Source organism: Miniopterus schreibersii, assembly GCF_964146895.1.
Source record: "Miniopterus schreibersii genome assembly, chromosome: 7".
NCBI lineage: Eukaryota > Metazoa > Chordata > Mammalia > Chiroptera > Miniopteridae > Miniopterus > Miniopterus schreibersii.
The window spans coordinates 23478044-23498971 of NC_138108.1; the positions used below are offsets into that span (position 1 = coordinate 23478044).

General features: G+C 45.3%; 1 protein-coding gene across 1 annotated transcript in view; it reads right to left on the bottom strand.

Annotated features, from left to right (window-relative positions):
- Positions 1-18612, bottom strand: part of AOX1 (aldehyde oxidase 1) — a 58823-nt gene extending 40211 nt beyond the window's left edge. Inside the window, exons 1-13 of the mRNA XM_081141924.1 lie at positions 18347-18612; positions 11648-11705; positions 9683-9779; positions 8841-8949; positions 7225-7351; positions 6839-6900; positions 4781-4870; positions 4028-4108; positions 3287-3431; positions 2528-2620; positions 1581-1732; positions 1300-1393; positions 593-702 (exon numbers count right to left, since the gene is read on the bottom strand). Of these exons, the coding sequence (XP_080998050.1) occupies positions 593-702; positions 1300-1393; positions 1581-1732; positions 2528-2620; positions 3287-3431; positions 4028-4108; positions 4781-4870; positions 6839-6900; positions 7225-7351; positions 8841-8949; positions 9683-9779; positions 11648-11705; positions 18347-18391 (1263 nt within the window). The 5' untranslated portion in view covers positions 18392-18612. The remainder of the gene's footprint in view (positions 1-592; positions 703-1299; positions 1394-1580; positions 1733-2527; positions 2621-3286; positions 3432-4027; positions 4109-4780; positions 4871-6838; positions 6901-7224; positions 7352-8840; positions 8950-9682; positions 9780-11647; positions 11706-18346) is intronic.
- Positions 18613-20928: the final 2316 nt, after the last annotated feature.

The window sequence follows — 20928 nt, forward strand, 5'->3', positions numbered from 1 at the left end:
TAGACTTTATCGACCTCAGATTGCAATTTTATTTTTCTTTCCTTAAGTCAAGAACTTCTACCTTTCACTTAAAAGAAGCACTTCTTGGCTTCTCTTTGGCATATCCAAATTGCCAGCATCACTACTCTTGGGCTTTGGGCTATAATTAAGTAAAATAAGGGTGGCATGAACACAAGCACTGTGATAGGGCGACAGTCGATCTGATAACCTAGATGGCTACTAAGTGACTAACAGGCAGGAGCCGTATACAGCCCGGAGACTCGACATGGGGATGAACATGGGGATGATTCACTTCCAAGGCAGGAGAGAGTGAGATGACTTGGGATTTCATCAGACTACGTAGAACAACATGAAATTTACAACTTATGATGGTTTATTTCTGGAATGTTGCATTTAATATTTTTGGACTGCAGTTGACCACAGGTAGCTAAAACTGTGGAACTGAGACCACAGCTAAGGGGGGACTACTGTATTCACAAGTGTCACAATCTCCCCTGTAAACGCTGCACACCTTTTCGTAACCCGCTACATATTGGAATTAACAAGCTGCAGGCTCACAGGTAAAACCAAGGAATGGAAAGGGTGTTCTCACCTTCCTCGAGTAGGGGATGTTCACGGAGATCAAGATTTCTTCAGGCTTAAGGTCTGCACTGGGGCACTTTTCAAGAAAGTGCTCGTTTAAAGGAATCTGTCGTTTTCCTTCTGTGAAAAGAAATGACACTTTCCCTGGAATCTGTACTATTGAACAATCAAACTCCCCAAACTTGGGAAATAATCCTGCCAAGTACCTGAGGAAACTGATTGTTTGGGAAAAAAAATGATCTTCCTTTGCTTAATCTCGCACCCTGTGATGGCATCTTGCAGTGTTTCTCCCCACATAGGCCCCTCCCTCCCTCCCTCCCTCCCTCCCTCCCTCCCTCCCTCCCTCCCTCCCTCCCTCCCTCCCTCCCTCCCTTCCTTCCTTCCTTCCTTCCTTCCTTCCTTCCTTCCTTCCTTCCTTCCTTCCTTCTCTCTCTCTCCACCACTCAGGTTACATCTGGACACCACCAACACGAGTGTGGTCAATGTCGAGTGACCAGGAAAATATCTAGCACTAGTCCTCAAAAAGGAAGAGATGGAGACATTGGAAATGTGTAGAATTAGGACCAGACTGACCACCATTCCAGCCTCCAGAAAGGCAGGGAGAATTATTAATAGTATGAGGAAGAGTCATTTTCAAAACTGGACTTCCTGCATCCCCAGAGAGACAAAGGGTAAAAGGAGCAGATTTAATAATCCGTAAGGGGAGCTGTCACTTACCTTTTGACAGCAAGTTGAGGGTACAGTTGCCCACGGCCAGGAGGGGATTTAGATCTGAATCTAGATGCCTGCTCACAATGTGGCCCCCTAAAGACTTTTTAAAAGAATTAGTTATTTCCACTCCAGTTGTGTAATTATGAAAACACAAGTGATGAAATAAGAATTAAGCAAGGCTTTGGAGAATTATTCTTTTTGCCTGTTCCAAACAGTGAAAATGTTATGATTTGTCAGGGACAGTCATTCAAGGGACACACACCAGTTTACTGCCATCAAATACATACAGCCATGTTCCTGATCTGGGACCCAGCCAGAGTTCTCAAATGCTTCAAGAGAGCACGGAATGTTTGTGTCTTCTCCTCTGGGAGCTTCAGGATCGCACCGGCCAGGATGTCCTTCACCTCAGCCAGGCTGAGGCCAGCACCCAAGGTCAGCTCTGGAATGAAATCATTTCTAAATAATACAGTGTGAGTACTGCTGACCTGGAAATGTCCATTAGATTTCAGATTACGGACATGAGATCTTTATTCTGGATACATGCTGCCCTGCTCATTGGTGGTGATGTTGGTGGTGGCGATGGACATGGTGTCGGTGGTAAATGTTTTGAACACTCGTTGCGTCAAGCACTGTATTGAATGAGCCATAGAATCTCCTCGAACCCTAACAAGCCTTTGAGATATTATTAGCCCTATTTCACAGATCAAGAAACTGAGACTCAGTTAAGTAACTTGACTAAGTTTTTATAGCTAATATATAACATAGTCAAGAATTAGACTCCAGAGCCAGACTCCAAACTCTCATTTATATTGCTTCTCACCATTGCAATTAAATCAAATTCCTTCATCAGAATGAAAAGCCAGCCTGTAAGCTGTTACTACACACACTTGCTTCACTTACTCCTATGCTTCTGGAGAGCAAGACTGTTCTAGTCATCTCCATCTCTGTCCAGCACTTCGCACAGTGCCCTTTGACGAATAGTTGCTACATTTCTCCGAGACGGCATGCATAGAAAGTTCTTCAGTAAAAAGCTGACTATTCAGACTATTAGTATCTTATATAATTGTAGAGAATTCTTCCCTGAGCCTTTCCCAGAATGTTATCATTCTTATAAGAAGAGAATCTCTTTGTATATTATAATTAGGAATAATTCTTTTTCTGGTTATCTACTGGGCAAAGAAAATAAATTGATTAATACATTTCAGCTAAGAAAACAGGGACCTTGAGAACTCACCATTACGTGCATAGTTTACAACATTCAGTTCTTCTATTCTGTCAGGAGAAATGATCACTGGGTGAAAAGCGCCTTTAAATTTCACTTTGGGCCCTAAAGGATTAGAAGGAAAGAAAGACTAGGATAAAGGGGGCGAACTGCCTTGCTAATTCTGCAATTGTGATTAAAACTGGTGTCTTTAAATATATAGAAACTACATATCTTTCTACTGGTCTGTTCATCGCCAAGTCACACATGCACAGAGAACAGACAGATGAATTTTCACTGTACTGGGGGACCCTTTGGACTTTTCAGCCTTGAAACTTGGCTGATGAATCCAAGACAACGTGTGGCGTACTCAGAATTCCCTCTGGGAGGACCCTAGGAGCCCCCTCAAAGAAGAGGGCAGTCAAACCGAGTTTATAATGGAGACAGGGAGACAGTCGAAGGACCCTATCACCGCAGCCTACACCTACTGAGACACCACTGAGAGGAAACAAAGAGCCATTTCGGATACAAGCGCCACATGGGAAGACAGGGCAGCTGTCCCTGCAACTGCTGCTCCTGATTCGTCAAGAAGCAGGCCTCCTGGGTGCAGCTCTGTGCACCGCTCCGATTAGGGGCAACAGGAATTCACTTACCTAATGGAAGCTGTGAAAGCCTTTTGAGCAACGCTGAGGAAGCCAAGCTGGTTTCCCTGAGACATGCATGTATGAGGTTCTTTTCCCTAAAGCGCTTTAGGTTTCCTCATAAGAAATCCCTAGGGTTCTTTCTGCATACCCGTAGAGGTGTTCCCCATGACGACAGGGGCCTGGGGGTACTTGGCTTTAGCTTCTAGAAGTTCTTTCAGGGTCACTGGGGAAATCCACATCATTCTATCGCCAGCAAAAATCCTGGTCCTTGGTGGTTGTTTCTCAGCCATTATCTATTGAAAAACCATAGGGATTTGAGATTATTTTAGGACAATATCTTCACCTGGTTTTGCTCTATCTTTGTAGGAACAAAGAAAGGAAATAGAAATTTAAAAAATAAAATAAAATAAAAATGACCTAAAAGTACAGCTTCACTAGGAATCAGAATAAAACTGTGACAATATTTTACTCCATCTGGAGACGGTTCCAGTGCCTCCTTTTGGTGCTTTCATATCTCAAAGGAACTCATTTCAATGTTTAAAAATATTTTAACATGCTTAATTTTGTCAAAACATTCTATGGAAGAATAAACTCAGTTTTCTACTGGAAGTAGAAAACATGTCTAAGACTACAAACGTCATAATGACATTTCGTAACATTTTTATAGATACCACCTGCTGCTTCTTACACTCAACTGTTTCCTCAAGGTGACTCCACCCTCCCTCCCCATCTCTGCATTGGTCCCACACTCTTTAGGCCTTGAGCTGAGGATGACAGATGGATATTACCTGTTTGCCAATCAGCCTTTGAGAGGGTTCCTAAGCAAATACCCTTCCTGCCATTTCACCATGAATTCCTCTAGGACGAGCTCAACTTTGCCTTAACTTACCATTAGCTCGGGAGGAAAAATTAATTCCTGAGTTGGATCCAAGGGCAGAAACTCCTCTTCTGAGAAGAGTTTTGGATTTTCCTTAAAAAGAGAAAGTACCAAAAGTTACTGTCACCAAGCAACTCTAACTACAGTACTTTAAATCCTTTGTGGAATGAGCTCAGAAGAAGAGAGACATAGAGCAGACAGACCAAAACCCAGCTGGCCAGCCATAATCGCTGGGCTCTAAGTCGCGGGCTCTAACACAGGCCTGGGCCTTAGCGATCAGTGCAGACGTCAGTGAGCCTCCAAAGCCCTGCACGGCCGGAACATTCTCCTGGAGTCCGGGGAAAGAGAGGACACTGGCGGCAGCACCCGAGCCAGCTGAGAACAAGAATAGTTCCCTGGGTTGCCACCTCTTCTTTCATCTCCCTGACACCTCTACTTTGCTTATGGCTCTTAAAAAAAGACACTTGAAGGAGGCTTTACAAAAAAATACTAAGAAACACTATGATATCAGTGCGTTTTCTTTCCTTTAGATAGCTGTACTTTGAGAGTAATATCTTAAATGAGGAATGAAGTTGTTTGGATAGGGGTGTAGGGGTGTGTGTGTGTGTGTGTGTGTGTTACAGAAATGGAGTGAGAAGGGGAGAGGGGACATGTTGACACACTTCAAATCAATTTAACTTGGGCAGCTATTTATTCTTCTTGAAAGTTGGTTGGTCTGTGACCATGTCCTGAGAAACCCTTATAAACAATTTATATTTCACTCACCTTATTTCCTTCCTCAAATTCCGGTAATTCATTTATTTCTTGATTCAAACAGCAAACCCCATTTTCTTTACTTTGACAGCAGCCAGAAGTCTAGTGGATGAAAAATAAATAACCAAGAATTTATTGCTGATTCTACTAAGAATTTTTTTAGCTTTATTGAGGTATAATTGATAAATAAAATTGATTACATTTAAAGTATACAATCGGAGGCATTCTTATATACCAACAATGAACTTTCAGAAAGAGAAACTAAAAAAACAATACCATTTACCATTGTAACTAAAAAAATAAGATGCCTAAGAATGAGCTTAACCAAGGATATAAAAGACTTGTACTTGGAAAACTACAGGAGTTTCTGCCCTTGGATTCAACTCAGGAATTGATTTTTCCTCTCAAGCTAATGGTAAGTTAAGGCAAAGTTGAGCTCGTCCTAGATTAACCAAAGAAGTTATATGCATAACCCATGGACACAATCAATAACGGGGTGAAGGCCTGGGGAGGGGGCAGAAGGGAAGTGGAGGGGGTCAATCGGGGGAGAAAAATGGAACACCTGTAATACTCTCAACAATAAAGATAAATTTTTAAAAAAATTAAAAATGGAGCTGCCTTTTGACCCAGTGATCCCACTTCTAGGAATATATCCTTAGAAATCCAAAACACCAATCAGAAAGAATATATGCACCCCTATGTTCATATCAGAGCAATTTACAATAGCTAAGATCTGGAAACAGCCCAAGTGCCCATCAGTAGATGAGTGGATAAAAAGCTGTGGGGCATTTACACCATGGACTACTACACAGCTGTAAAGAAGAAGGATCTCGTACCCTTTGGGACAGTATGGATGGACCTGGAGAATATTATGCTAAGGGAAACAATCCAGGCAGAGAAAGACAAACATCACATGATCTCACTTACATGTGGAATCTAAAGAACTTAATAAATTGATGAACAGAAATGATTCAATGACATGGGAGCATGGATCAGGCTGACGAATCTCAGAGGGAAGGGTGGAAGGGGAGAGAGTAACCAAAGAATTTACATGCATATATGCACAACCCAAGGACAGGGACAATGGTGTGGAGAGGGACTGGGGAGGGGGGTGGGACAGGGTGGAATGGGTCATTGGGGAGAAAAAGGGACATCTGTAATATTTTGAACAACAACAAAAAACAAATGCAAAAATGAATAAATAAATAAATATCTAATTACATTGGAAAAAAATAAAGTATACAATGTGATTATTTGACATATCTATATTTTGTTAAATGATTGCCACAGTCAGTTAATTAACATACTTATTACCTCACATAATTACCATTGTGTGGGTGCGTGTGTGTGATGAGAACACTTAGGGTCTATCTTCTTAGCAAATTCCAAGTACACAACACAGTATTATTAACTATTGTCACCATAATATAAAGACCTTATAACAAAGTCTGGCACATAGCAATAACTATTAACAATGGTTTATTTTTAATATTAATATTTTATTAATAACATGTTAACAAGTATTATTATCACTCTGTCCTTATTTACGATGTACTGATTTCATAGCTTAGCTTCCAAAGGGCAATCTCAGGTGCAAGGTTATTTGTTCATCTAATCATTCAACAAATACTGACTGAGTGGTTACTCATTCAGTGAACGGTGGCCAGCCCTGGAGATACATGGCCTCTACTGTCAAGCAGACCAAAATCTGCTGAGCAGAAGAAAGAGCAGATGGGCAGCTGCCCCACTGTGTGACTAATGCTGTGATTGGGCGACACAGAGGGCCGCTGGAGCACCAGGGCCAGGTATCTGACTCAGGCAACAGGTCAGGGACAATGACCCACAGCCAGTATCAAAGGGCTTAGCACTCATTACGTGGCTGCCAGAGCAAGCTCAGCGAGTGGGGGTAAGCATCCTGCCCAAGATCGATAACAAACATCAGTTACAGACTTGGAGATGCAAAGCAGCGCTGAATCAGCACCAATGGCTATCCCCTAATTGCACCTGGCAGCCCCCACTGTTTTGTTTCATGGGGGGAATACACTTAATAACAGGTTCCTTCCTACTCACGTTACAGAAGGTCTTGCACGCATCAATTATGGGCCTGTATCCAGTGCAACGGCACAGGTTACCTAAAGGAGAAAACCCAGCTCTGTTCATCAAGGAATCTAAGGAGAGGTACAGACTGCCACACGCATGATGGAAATAGGGACCCCATCCTCGAAGGAACCCCTACTTGACATTTCCATCCACCTAATCCAGAAAGTCAGAATTTTTTCATCAGCAACTTGAGATATTTGGTTGATATATAAAGTTATTGCAAAGAGTAAGTGAGATAATCTTTACAATGGCATTTAATACAGGGCATGGCACATGGCAGGTGTCCAATATTAGTGTTTGTTGTCGTCATCATCATCATTTAAAAATAAAAGCGCACACACATACACATAACCTACCACCAAGGGCATCAGTTAACTGATCCAGAGTGGGATCCGGCTGGTTCCTCAGCAGCGTGTAGATGGACATCACCATGCCAGGGGTGCAGAACCCACACTGGGTGCCGTGACACTTGGCGATCCTCTCCTGGAAGCACGCGAGGGTTAGACGCGCAGAATCTTGGGCCCCACCCCAGGCCTACTGAATCACAACCTGCATTTTAACAAGATCCCCAGGCAAATCATATGTACATTAAAGTTGGAGAAGAGGTCCCAGAAAATCCTTCTCATCCTAGGTGCCTCCCTTTCTTGGGCTGAGTGGCCATGATTACTGGTCCTCAACAGTTTTTGAGCTTCACTCAAGCTTCTCAGCTTTCAGAATCAAGAGGGGAGTTTAACAATTTCCAAAGGCAGCACCCAAGATCAACTGACTGAGAATCTACAGATGTGTGACACAGGCATATAGTTTTAAAGATTCCCCGGTGGTTTCAATTTGTAGTCCTGAATGGGAATCACTGAGATAAAGAGAAATGAACTGGATTATACTCAAGTTGAGGGGAAAAAACCACAAACAACAATAAAAAAAAAAACACCTCCAAGTATTTCGTGCGTACCTTTATCGCTTGCTACGCCCTAATGCTTTGGCACATAGAACTTTGTTTACAAAGCACCATTATTGATCCTGAAAACGATCAAGAAGGAAATACTGCCTTTATTTTTCTCCCAACCCTTTACCGCCCCCAGCATGTTCTCTTTGGAATCTAACTTCAAAGTTGCAACCTCATTTTGGAAGCTGTCTCCTGGCTACATTGCAACCAGCAGCTTAGCAGCAGTTACTAAATGGAAGTGTGTTTTCATGCCTGTGAATAGCAAAGTCTCACCAGGGTATCCGGGCAGAATTCTCTCCTTCTACATGTTGAGGTTTCATAGAACATAAACAGAACCCATGATTCCTTCAAGTCCAGAGAATTTGAAGTTTGGTCAGTTTCTCTGTCACCCCAATCTTTTCCCTCTTCAGCCCTCTCCTCATAAGTGACCCTATCAACGTAGATAAAAACATGTAGCAACAGCATCTTTATGGCAAATGCATAAATAATGGAAAGACTTGGGAGAGGTGCCCTTTCACTTGAGGCAAAGTTCTAAGAAGGTGCTGCCTTAGGAGAAAAACCTCAAAATTCATTAACAATTCCTATTATCTGTCTTCTGAACAAGCCCTAAATTTAACGAATCTTTTTGGTAGCTGAGATTTTCATTCAGCTTTAAAATCATGTTATTTTCCACTTTATTAAAAAACACAATTAAAGTATATTCCTCAATGCACATGGCTCTCATTTCTTTGTAAGGTTGGAAGACGTAAGGTGAATAATGGATGGGTGTCATCTAATTAAAACATAGAAGACAAACCCCAGTGAGATCATTTTTTTTTTTTCTTTTTAAGAGAAAGTCCTCTAGACTTCGGAAAGCATCTTTCCAAGAAGTCAGTCACAAAACATCCACACGACCAGGTTTCCCTCCTGGGCCTCAGCTTGGTTTCCTCTGTTGGCTGGCCAAGCAGCAGGGCCCAGCCTGCTCCCAGGGGCTCATCATGACGTGAATGGGTTCCAAGGCCCAGCAACCCTATGAAGAGGCCCCCTCACCTGAACGGGGTGAATCCTGGTCCCGGTGCTTCCTATGCCTTCGACGGTCGTGACGGCAGCACCGTGCACTGAACAGATGGGCATCATGCAGGCGCTGGCTGCAGAGTGTCTTCCGAATGCGAAAGAAAAGCACAAATCACCTTGTATCCAATGGGACACAGGACAGAACATTCACCGTGTGCCTCCGACACGCAAAGTTTGGAATAATGTCCCAGGCTTTGCACATGCATTTTATCTTTAGCTCATGTTCATTTTACCAAAGTAGAATCTGAGGGTCGGGGTGATTTGTTCAGGGGCACAGCTGGAGTGTCAGAGACGGGACTCAATTAGACCTCCAAATTCTAACTCCAGAACAGTTCCCACTAACTTTGTTTTTTCTCTCTCTTGGATGAGGGGCTGACACGCTCCTCTCTAGTCACGTGATTAATCACCGAGCACCTATTTCCTCCTCTAGGCAGGTGCTGAGCCAGGGTTGGCTGGGGAATAAAGTGAATTTGAAATTGTGCTTCAGAAGAAATAGGGTGTGGGATGCAGAGCTCCTCAATCCCACAAAACCTACTGCTTGAAAATGTCCAGCTCCAAGCGGCAACTAAAATGTTCTCATTCACCCAGCAGAACTACGACAGGGGCTCTTCGGCTATATCTTATCCTCACTGGGGGCACATTTTTAATAGTCCATTCATATTCCTGGATAAAGTTTGTCCTGTTTATCACTGTATCCAGTACTTAGCACAGGCCCTGTCACATAGTAGGTGTTCAGTGCATATTTACCAAAGAAAGGAATAAAACAAAGTTCAAAACTGCAAAAAAATCAACCAAATCTGCACTTGGCTGCAAGGTACCTTATCCTCTTGGTAACGGGGTTGTATCGTGATATCATCACTGTGCAGGCGCCACAGCCCCCCCCTCCACAGCCATACTTAGTTCCTGTGAGTCGAACTGGGAAAAGTACCGTTAAGGATAATGTTTTCCATAATTCTCTTTCCAGAACAGCACTGATCTTAGGAGACAACACTATCAAAGACTTACATAGAGAGTTAAATTAATGCATAATCATCAAATGATGGATGGATGTCTTAGCTGCTATTATTTACAATCATTGTAAATTCTTAATTTCCATTTGCATGTTATATATCTAGTCTCCACTCTTTCAAGACAACTGGACCTTGGGTTGCCCAAAATTGGGCCAAACTAAGAAAAGGAAGAGTCTGTACCTATAAGGGCTTAAGTATTTGAAAATAGGGGTACATTGTACATTTGTTCTCAACTTTATCTGTGTCTTTGGCAACATACAAAGTAAAACATCAACTTGTAAGTAATTCTTGGAATATTTCTGTTGTATTATCCATGTTTGCCATATTTCTCTGCTTCTTGGTGGCAGAAACTGCTAGATGTTCCCCAATACCTGTTTTCTCATCTTCCTTGGTTGTAAAATCTCAATTTTTAGCTACGCACATGGTTTCCCAGAATGAAAAGTATATTTTCCAAGCCTCCTCTGTAGCTAGATGGAGTTGTTAACAATCTGGCCGCTGGGATGTAAACATGAGTGTTGTGTAAGACTTCCAAGAGGGAAACAACCTCAAAAGGAGAAGGGTGCCTGCTTCTTCACCCCTTACGTCTTGCTATGTGCTGGAATTCAGATGTGATGGCTGGACCTCAGTAGTCACCTCTGACCATGAGGAGAAAGCTGCATGCTGAGGGGGGTGGAGCAACAAAATATAAAGAGCTTGGTTCCCTGATTACGTTGTGACTCTGCTTTACTAGCCCTGACCTACCTACCTTTGGGATTCCTTTATGTGAGTATGACAGCCAGGAGAATGTGCCTCACACACCTTCTTCAACAGGGAGGGTAGCTGACCAAGACACCCAGTGGCTGCGCTTTGAAATCCACCTCTCCAGTTGTCACTGACTCCCTCCCTATTTCCTTTCACTCGGGCATTTCTTTTAATAAGACTCTTGCACATTTAATGCCCGCCCCCTTTTTTTTCTTCCCAGAGAACCTGAACTAACACAATAAGAAAGGAATAAACTTCTATGTTCTATCTTGTTTATTGTTATTGGGGATCTTACGTCACTTGCAAATGAACCAAATCTGAAATATTACACATTAGTAGCATGGATAAGCAGGAAATCAGTGCTCATTGTTTTTATGTCCAAAGATCTTGAGTGACTTCTAGAAGATAGTTATTGATTTTTTTTTGGTTGTGTACTACTCGGGGAATTTCACTCTCTCCAGAAGAAGAAAAAAAGTACAAACTCCCATTGTAGCATAATTTTGTATATAATTTAACTCTGGAAGCCCACTGGAATTCATGCCTCGCAGGCTAAGAATCCATTCCTTAGATGACTTTTATTTAGAGAGTTTTTCTAAGTAACATTCTCAGGTTTAACATCTCCATTGTTCTCTTACTTTCATTTCAGGAGATTTCTGTGCTCTCTCTTTCTGATGGGCAGGATGATTAGTCCTCGAAGACAGAATGTCAATATTGTGACTCTTAATTCTGAAGGATGCTTAATTAGGCCCTTTTAACAGCCATTGTTTTCATTCCCATTGCTAGTTTCTCCACTTTAATATATTAAGTGCCAAAGCAGAGATTGGAAAGAACTTGCTGCTTCTGACAGTCACAGTTGTGCACTGCCTACAAAGTAAGGTGTAGGACTTTCTCAAGGAACATAAAGCCATAATAGCAGAGAATAGGACTCAGTGTGGCTTTAAAAAGACATTTGAAATGTCACCTGAATGGGGACTTAGGAGCCCCTCACCCCCACCCCAAACACACACAAATACAAAGCAAAGGAAAGGATACGCTTCTTCCTCAGATATGGTAACAGCATTGTTTCAGGATCAACATTTTTTTCTATCACCTGCACCAGAAGGAAAATAAGAGTTATGCACACAAATTTGAGAGAGTGGTGACATTTTTGTATTAGCAGGCTATGTCAACTTGATGGAAATACACGTTAATTAACTCATATTTCATATTTTCAACTTGATTTAATATTTAAGGAACATCCATGAGATACAAATAACCTCTGAAGTGTAAAGTATGAATCTTGAGCCCGCCACCACTTTGCCACTGTCCTTGGTCCTGAATCATCACTGTGCACTGTTCTCTCAGGCAGTGGTTGGTTCTACCAATAGGAACACTACTGATTCCTCTCCAGTTTCTCTTAGAAAGTCTAAAGTGGGTAAAGGAAAAGATATTAGCAGAAAATAATAGGGGAGAGAGAGAGAAGAAGGCAGAGGAGGAGGGGGAGGAGGGAGAGGTGCTGCTGGAATAGAACAGCCTCTGTGAAATTGATACGGGTTTTTTTGTGTTTTTTTTTTAAAGACTCTTTTGCATATCATGTTCAAAAAATGAGTTTCCAGAAAGAGATCACAATCAACCATGGCCCCCAAATAAAAAACAAAAACAAAGGACAAGATAAAACGTGTATTCCAAATGATACAAAGATGTGTAAGCAAGGACACCCTTAGGAAGCAAGTTTGTGTGCAGCATCCAGCACAGCGATCGAACAGAGCCCACAGAGATGGCATGGCAGAAATGTCACAGCTGCTCATGTTTTCCAAAGTGATCAAGTTTTCTTTCTTTTTCTTTTTTTTTTTTTTTTTGATTAAAAATTTGGATTTCTTTTAGATTCACAAATAAAAGCATGGGTTGCTTCACAATTTCAGAATTAGAACCCCTCTTTCAATGTGTTTCACTAATTTTCCCTTCTGGGAAGTCGGTGAGGAGGGGTCATCTGCTTATTCTATGGATGCCTTCTCACCCTTAATTTAAAGTGGCCATACACTCAGCAAAGAGACAAGTGCCAATTACAAAGGTCAGATATATGCCCTAGAGGAGTCTGCAATATAGTAGGGGAGATGTGATTGTGTGTGTGTCCACATACTGTAATACAGAGGAGTGTCCCAGGCAACCCAAACTAACTTAACCCTCAAATGGAACTCTTATTTAACTGCTTCCCTTTTCCATAACTTGCTTAACGGCTTCACCATCTGCTTAGGTCACCTAAGATTAGAAATCTTAGCTATTTTCAACTTTGTCTTTCTTTCAATCTGCCACAATCAGGGTCATCGAGTCCTGCCATTTATACTTCCAAAATGATTCTCTAAACACCCTTCACATCTACAGCTACTCCCTGAAATCAACCCTTATTACCTCTTGCCTGAACAATTGTAACAGCTCCCTAACAAGCCTCGTGCCTCCATCCTTGGCACCTGCCATGCCACCCTTGATACCACTACCAGCGCAACCTCTCTAAAATCCAAGTCTGATCATCTGCTGTATCTGCCTAAATTCAGCACAGGCTCCTGGCTGCCGAACTGCCATGCTGGGAATTTCTCAATCACTCAGGGTATTTGTTAAAATGAAACCCTATGGAGTCAGAATTTCTGGAATAGGGAACCAGAAAATGTACATCTTTAATGAGCACACTGAGTGGGTCTTAGGTGAATTTCTATTCAAGAGTACTTAAAGTACAAGAAGAGATTCACACTGCTTGGAACAGCCTACAAGGCCTCTTTGATAAACTTCCCATCATCTCCTGCCATTCAACCCATGTAACTTGAACGCCACTCATATGGGAGAACCAGCCAACCCCAGCTGTGCACGGACCTTAACCCTTCACTACATGTGCATATAGAATTCCTTCAGTCCTGAAAGTCCTCTGATTCTTCTAGCTTGACAGAATTTTGTATGTCACTCAAAGCCCTGCTCATATGTCCTCTCCTGTTGGGGGTGCTGCCATCTAATATCCCCTCCCCACTCTGCTCCAAGTAGCCATCCTCGTCTGTGCTCCCACGGCCAATGTCCACACCTCTCTCACAGAGCGTCTTACCCTGCATCATAACTGCTGTATAAGCTTCTCTTGATCCCTGAGAGAAACTACCTTCTGCTAGTCTTCTCTGTGTCAAACGCTGAGCTAGGTGCTGGTGATATATCAGCAGGACACAATAAATGTTAGTTAATTTAAATGAGTAACTTGAATGTGAGATGTACAGTTTGCTATGAGAACATTACAGAGAAAGGGATGCTTCCTCATAGGCTGGGGCATCTGAACGGAAGAAAAGACAGACAAGTAGAGAAGTGCCAATAATGGTGGCAGAACCTGATGGTTGTCTATCCCAGCATGCATGCTCCCTTTCTCCCTTCCGGCTGCCTGGAATAGGGATGAAATGGCTAGAACACCAGCAGCCATTTTACACCCTAAGGCAACATACGAAGAAAGAGGGATCGTGGGTCCCAGATGACACTGAAGCTTCTGGCCCAGCCCCATAGTGTCTATGACCAAATACCCTTTCTTTAAAAATAAAAAATGACTTATATTGTTTGAACCACCGTTAATGAATTTTGAATGTGTGCCATTTGTAGTTGAAACTAATCCTAATTAATACGTATGATGGCAAATCCACAGAAGCCCAATTTTAATGGACAGACAGGATCTGGGTAGCAAAGGATAGTATTTGAAGCTTGAGACATATTTGTATATTTTGGAAGGAATTAATGGAAGCAGCAGGCCTTGCTTGTTTAGGTATTTGCTTCAGATGTTTCAAGAGATTGGAGTCTGGTTCAAAGTGCCACTGGCTTGAAATATGTTTATTTTTCTTGATTTGGTGGATGGCATATTTGGAGGAGGGAAGTGAGAGGAAGGATCTAGCGTGCACCCTGTCCTGGTGGGTGTTGGGTGAAACAGGGAGGTCAGAACTGAGATAGTGGCTGGGGGTGAGGAGGGAATGAGGAACAGAGTTATCCTCATTGTCTCGGGTCAGGGTCATCGCATATTCCCGTCTCAGGACAGCCTTGGGTGTTGCAAGAACAGGGTGTGTCCCTCTGTATCCCCACCAGCCCTTTGGGAGATTTCAAGTTCACATTGCACAAGGCTGAGAAACCACTTTTCTCTGTGCCAGGCTGAGAGGGCTTTGCCAGATCCAAGACAGAGGCAGAAAGAAAAAAGAGAAAGGAGATTGGGGGTGCAGGGAGAATGGAGGTGAAAAAATGGAAATAAGAGAGGGAGAGTGATATGTGTGAAAGGCCAAGGTGGGTGGGTGGAAGAGGGAAGGGAGATGTATGTGGGACACAGTAAAGAATAACTCACAGCAGCATTAGAGCAGGGAACCGAGGGCACAGTCAGTAAGGACACTTCTGCCTGAGCTTCAGGTTGCTTTAAAATTCATTTTAATTGTTGGTTCTTTCTGCCTAAGACACCTCCACTCCCTCCACTTTTCCCTGAATTGTTACAGCCACCCCAGCAGCCCAGGGATGTCCTCTCCCAGCCCTATAAATCAAAACTCCAGGAAACACTGGCCAATGGACAGCTCTGTTCAGGTTCTTGTCTTGATATCAAGATGTTCTTTTTGATAAACAATTCTTCAAGACTACTTTTTGGCCAACTTGACACTTCTGGGCAGGTTCTGAATCTATGCATAAAGGAGATCATTTTCCAGTCCAGATATTAAAAATCAATGTGTGCTTACTGTGTGCCAAGTACCTTGCTAACCACTCTCAATGGAATTTAATCTTCACCCCAATTCCATGGGAGAATGTATTGTTATTAGCTCCATTTTGCAGAGAGGAAAACTGAGACAGAGATATTAAGCAACTTTTTGAGACTATCTCCCTTTCACTCTCTCTGAAAAGTAATGGAATATATATATTACTGAGCAGCAGAGCAGGCAGGACAGGAATCAAACCCATGTCTAACTAGTTTCAAAGCCCACACCTTTCATCTCTACCCCACACTGACAGGTTGAATGACGTCCCTTCGTTCCGGAGTTGTATTAGAGAGTGGCATCTAGGGTATAATTCACTCATGAGCTCTTCCCCCCTCAAACTAGGACATCTGTTCTGGGGGCGCCTGGCAGAGCAAGTCAGACCTCAGAAATCTGTCTGCAACTAAATCTCAGACTGATGGGCAATGGCCTTAGGCCCAGCCCAGCAACACCTTTTGGAAACTTGGGGAGATTTCACAAAAAGCACAGGTTGCAGGAAAATCACATCATCTAGAGCTTCCCAACTGGCTTCTAAGCTTCCTTTCCAGGGCAAGTTTTTAATCCCAGAAGTTATGCTCCATTTCAATACCCTGTTCCCTGGTGGTTTCTCTCTCATGCTTTTCTCAACAGCCTCTCCCCTCTGAACCAGAATCTTCATTCTAATGCTGTCCACGTGGTAATCAGACTTGCTCACCTGGATTAAAGTGCACGCTTAGCAGATATTGGAAGGGAGGGGAAGAAAAGGGAAAGGGTGACATGATTTCTCATATATACATATATATGTGTGTGTGTGTGTGTATATATCACTTACTTTTCAGAGAGAGTGAAAGGCAGAGAGAGAGAGAGACAGAAACATCGATGTGAAAGAGACACACTGATTGGTAGTCTCCTGCATGCACCCCGGACTGAGGACCCAGCCTACAACCGAGGTACGTGCACTTGACCAGAATCCAACCCGAGACCCTTCAGTCAGTGGGCCAGCGTTCTAACCACGGAGCCAAACCGGCCAGGGCGACACAATTTCTTTTAACAGGGCAATTGCAAAATCAACATCTCTACAGTATACTTTCCAAATGATCTCAGAACATTAGGCTTATAAATCAAACTCATAGATAAGAACCAGCTTATGTATTTTTAAAAATCAACAGGGCACAAACTGTTAGCTGTAATGTTAAAAATTCCGCAGCAGTTTGTTTGGGAGCCGGGGGAGGGGTTCAGGGTGGGGAGGGAGAAGCTAGACTCGAACACCTGTTTTCTCATTTAACCAGAACCCTTACCATTGCCTACCAAGGTGTGGTAACCTGGCTCCTGGCCAATCCCCAGCCCCACCAACCTCCTTACAGTTCCCTGAGCACTCAGGAATCCTTGCGTCCGAGGACCTTTGCACCTGCACTCCCTCTGTCTAAAATTCTCTTCCTCCAGGTGTTTGCATGGCTCCTTCCTTCCATCCCCCTGAAGTATCAGCTCCTGCCCACTCTCTGTCCCTCCTCACTTTGCTTTATTTTGTATCCTAGCACTTTCCACGGACTGACATTATACATTTTCATTTGTTTGTGTGCTTGTTGTCTGTCTCCTGGCACGATGCAAACTCCACAAAAGCAGGGACTTTGTCATTTCTGTGCTCTGTTGTATCCCCTAGCTGGGGACACCACCTGGCATAAAGTAGGCCCTTAACAAAAACCTGATTGAATACTCATGATCACTCTGTGAAGTAAGTAGCGTTATTTCCTTTCAACGGGAGCTCAAGCTCTGAGGTTAAGGTGTCTCAATAAAAGTCAGAGCCGAAATTGAAGCCGAAATTGTTTGTTTAAATAAAAAGGCCAGGTTGTACTATACCATTTAGTTATACAAAAGAAGAAAAATGACATAACATACATAATACTTTGCCCCATTGCCATATGTCTCTCTACAGATCAAGACAAACAAACTCATCTTACCCAGCAAGGAAACAAGACAGCAGGGCAGAGGAAGGTTTTATGGGGCCTACAACTTGTGCCGCTTGAGGGTGGGGGGAGCAGTCCTCTCTAAGGAAAATAATACAACCCACCAACGCTAAACGCAGCTCAGGGCCTAGAACGGGCCTCACCCTGGGAAGCTCTGATGCTGGACCTTCCTTAGCTTCCAGGTGAGTCCCCTGTGCCAGTCAGGGGAGCGCTGAGGCTTCTGTGAACCAGAAGCAGGGATCGCAGGTGGCTCTGAAGACACTGGCTCGGTCGAAATGCAAGTAGCGCGGCTTGGTTGTCAGCTCTTAAACAAGCCCCTTAACCTTCCTGCCTCAGTTTCCCCCTTGCAAAACGATGCCAATATGCTGGGACAACATTAAGAGTGAGCAGAGTCTACAGCGTGTGTTTGTTGGGGGCGGGGGAGGGCAGGAGGGATCCGGGAGGTGGCCAGGAGCTTTGCTTCCCCCACTGCCTGGAACCGTCCCAGGGGTTCTGCGGAGAAAGCCAGGCTTCTGGGGACAGAGGCCAGCCAGCAGTGGGTCCAGTGAAGTCCAGCTCCTCGGAGCCCAGCATTGGCTCAGCTCTGCCAGAAACTATCTGAGGCTTCCAAGAGTTATCATTTCCTTATCCGAGAAATGATGGGAGTGATCTGATCAGTTCAACATCATGGTCCTGCCCCAACTCTAACCGGCTCCCCGCTCACCCGAACGCACCCCCAGGACTGAGGCTCAGCCGTAGGTCGCCCTCAGTCTATGGAAAGGCACTCTCCTTTCCCGCGGGGTTGCAGGGAGGGGGGACTTGGGGGGACCTTGATGAGCAAGAATAGCTACTTCTCTTCTAGTTTATGGGGTGGGTGCTAATCGCCTGTGGGTCCTGCATGGAGAGGGGAAAGGAACCCCAGGAAGGCGGGGGCCCAAAGACCCCGGGCAGTCCCCAAGCACCCACGCGTCCCCCGCCCGGGCGCAGGTGGGGCGCACAGGCGAACCGCTCGCAAGCCGGCAGAGGCGTGCGCGCGGGCTCCAAGCCTGCGGGCCCCCGCGGGCGGGTGCGGGCGTCCGCGGGGCGCTCACCTTGCGGCCGTTCACGTAGAAGAGCAGCTCCGCCGCGCTGTCCATGGTGGCGGGAAGCGCGCGGGCTCCAAGACGCGGGGTCGTCGGCACCCGGGGTCCGGCGACACTGGCGGGTCGGGGAGACCGGCTGCAGCAGCGGGAAGTCCAGCCCAGGCGGACGGAGCAAGTGCCGCCTGAGATCCAAAGGTTAGGCGCCTGCCTCCCAGGAAACTCCTCCCGGAGGCGCCGGGCCGTCCCCGCGGCGCCCGCCCGCGCAGGGCCCCGGCCCCCTCGCCCGCGCAGCCGGCGCCACCTCCCGCCTCGCCAGGTCCTGCGGGCCGCGTCCGCCTCTCGCGGCGCCCGTGAGACCACGTGTTTCAAGGGCTGCCTGGCTAGATTTCCAGCCCGGGACAGTTTCTTGGTTTTTGTACGTCCCTCCACCGCGCCTGCTGCAGCCCTGTATCCCTCAGTCAGTGCCCACCTTTACTCCAGGAGGCGAGGAGCTCGAGGGCCACGAATGGTTTCACGACTGATCTCAGTTTTACAAATAACTATTCGTTTATTTTCAAAATCAAGAGTTACCGTAATATGGAGATAAACTTTATTACTATTCACAGTTTATCTAGTAAATAACCACAAAGTGTACCGCGTGAATATCAAGAGATGGAAAACTTTTTGAAAATGTGGAAAATGCTGAAAAGCATAAAAAATAAAAATCACCCATGGGCCTAAAACTTAGAATTTACCACGGTTAACTTTTCGGGTCTATCTTTACATTTTTAAAGTCTGCACCCTAGCACCTTTTAAAAATTAGAACGGAACCAAACCAGCTGTTTCCCAGACTTGCTTCACGTGCTGGGGAGGGGAGCGGACGTTCCCAGCGTCCCGTCTGCTTCCAGCTCCCGCGGCATCGGCGCAGAAATGGTCCGCGCTGGGGCGCGGCTGCGGCGGGGGCAGCGGCGGGCTCCCGATGCCAGCTGCCCGACCTCAGACCCGCCCGGCACAGCCCTGCAGGGCCACAGGCCTCAGACCCGCCCCGGCACAGCCCTGCAGGGCCACAGGCCTCAGACCCGCCCGGCACAGCCCTGCAGGGCCACAGGCCTCAGACCCGCCCCGGCACAGCCCTGCAGGGCCACAGGCCTCAGACCCGCCCCGGCACAGCCCTGCAGGAGCACAGGCCTCAGACCCGCCCCGGCACAGCCCTGCAGGGCCACAGGCCTCAGACCCGCCCCGGCACAGCCCTGCCGGGGCACAGGCCTCAGACCCGCCCCGGCACAGCCCTGCAGGGCCACAGGCCTCAGACCCGCCCCGGCACAGCCCTGCATGGCCACAGGCCTCAGACCCGCCCCGGCACAGCCCTGCAGGGCCACAGGCCTCAGACCCGCCCCGGCACAGCCCTTCAGGGCCACAGGCCTCAGACCCGCCCCGGCACAGCCCTGCAGGAGCACAGGCCTCAGACCCGCCCCGGCACAGCCCTTCAGGGCCACAGGCCTCAGACCCGCCCCGGCACAGCCCTGCAGGAGCACAGGCCTCAGACCCGCCCCGGCACAGCCCTGCAGGAGCACAGGCCTCAGACCCGCCCCGGCACAGCCCTGCAGGAGCACAGGCCTCAGACCCGCCCCGGCACAGCCCTTCAGGGCCACAGCACAGCCGGGGCACAGTCCCGGAGCCCCTCCGAGCTTAGTGTCAGCTCCGCCCGTCCTCCGCGCGCCCTCAGGCCCAGGCGGGGTGCTTACCAGTCACCTCCTCCAAGATAGTCCACTGGCCCCTTTTGCCTTTTCAGTTCTTGTCCGTTCTCTATATACGGTCAATAATTTATAAAATAATTGTGGTTTCTGTTCCTTGGCTGGACCCTAATACAATCTCCATCAATGCCAAAAGTCACTTGACAAAATTCAACACTCATTCATGATTTTTTTAAAAAGCACTCAATCAAGTAACAACTGATAAATAATGTAGTGATAAATACACATCACCAGCTCAAAACCTGGCATCTCACTCAGTGAGGTGAAACCAGAGGCATTGCCATGAAAGTCAGGAACAGACATGAAAACCACGGTTCCCTTCTACTTACTTAACAAGAGAAAGCAAAGAGCAGCACGAGAGCTGAGGGAAACAAGAGGTAAAGCTAGCTTGGTTTTCAGGGTATATGTCTGGAAAATACTACAAACAATACATAATTAACATACAGAAATCAACAATCTTCATATATGCAAACAGTAATCAATTAGAACAAAGAATCAGAGAAGATTCCATATATATTACTAAGAAAAAAGATTAAATACCCAGGCATAAATCTATCAAGAAATGTGTAAATCCTCTATGAGGGAAACTTTGAAATTCACCCAAAGTCTTTATAATTTAAAGACAATGGTAGTGGGGCATAAAAAGACAGACTAGACAGAAAATAGAGAAATAAAGTTGAGTGCACATGCGAATACAACATTAAAAAAAGGTGGCATTTCAAATCAGTAGTGGAAATGTGGACTTTTTAACTAATGGGGAGTCAGTTGGAAAAAGGTCAAAACTGCATTCATACCTCACACCATACAACTGAACAAAATCTACGTGAATCAGAAATTTAAATGTAAAAACAAAATGAA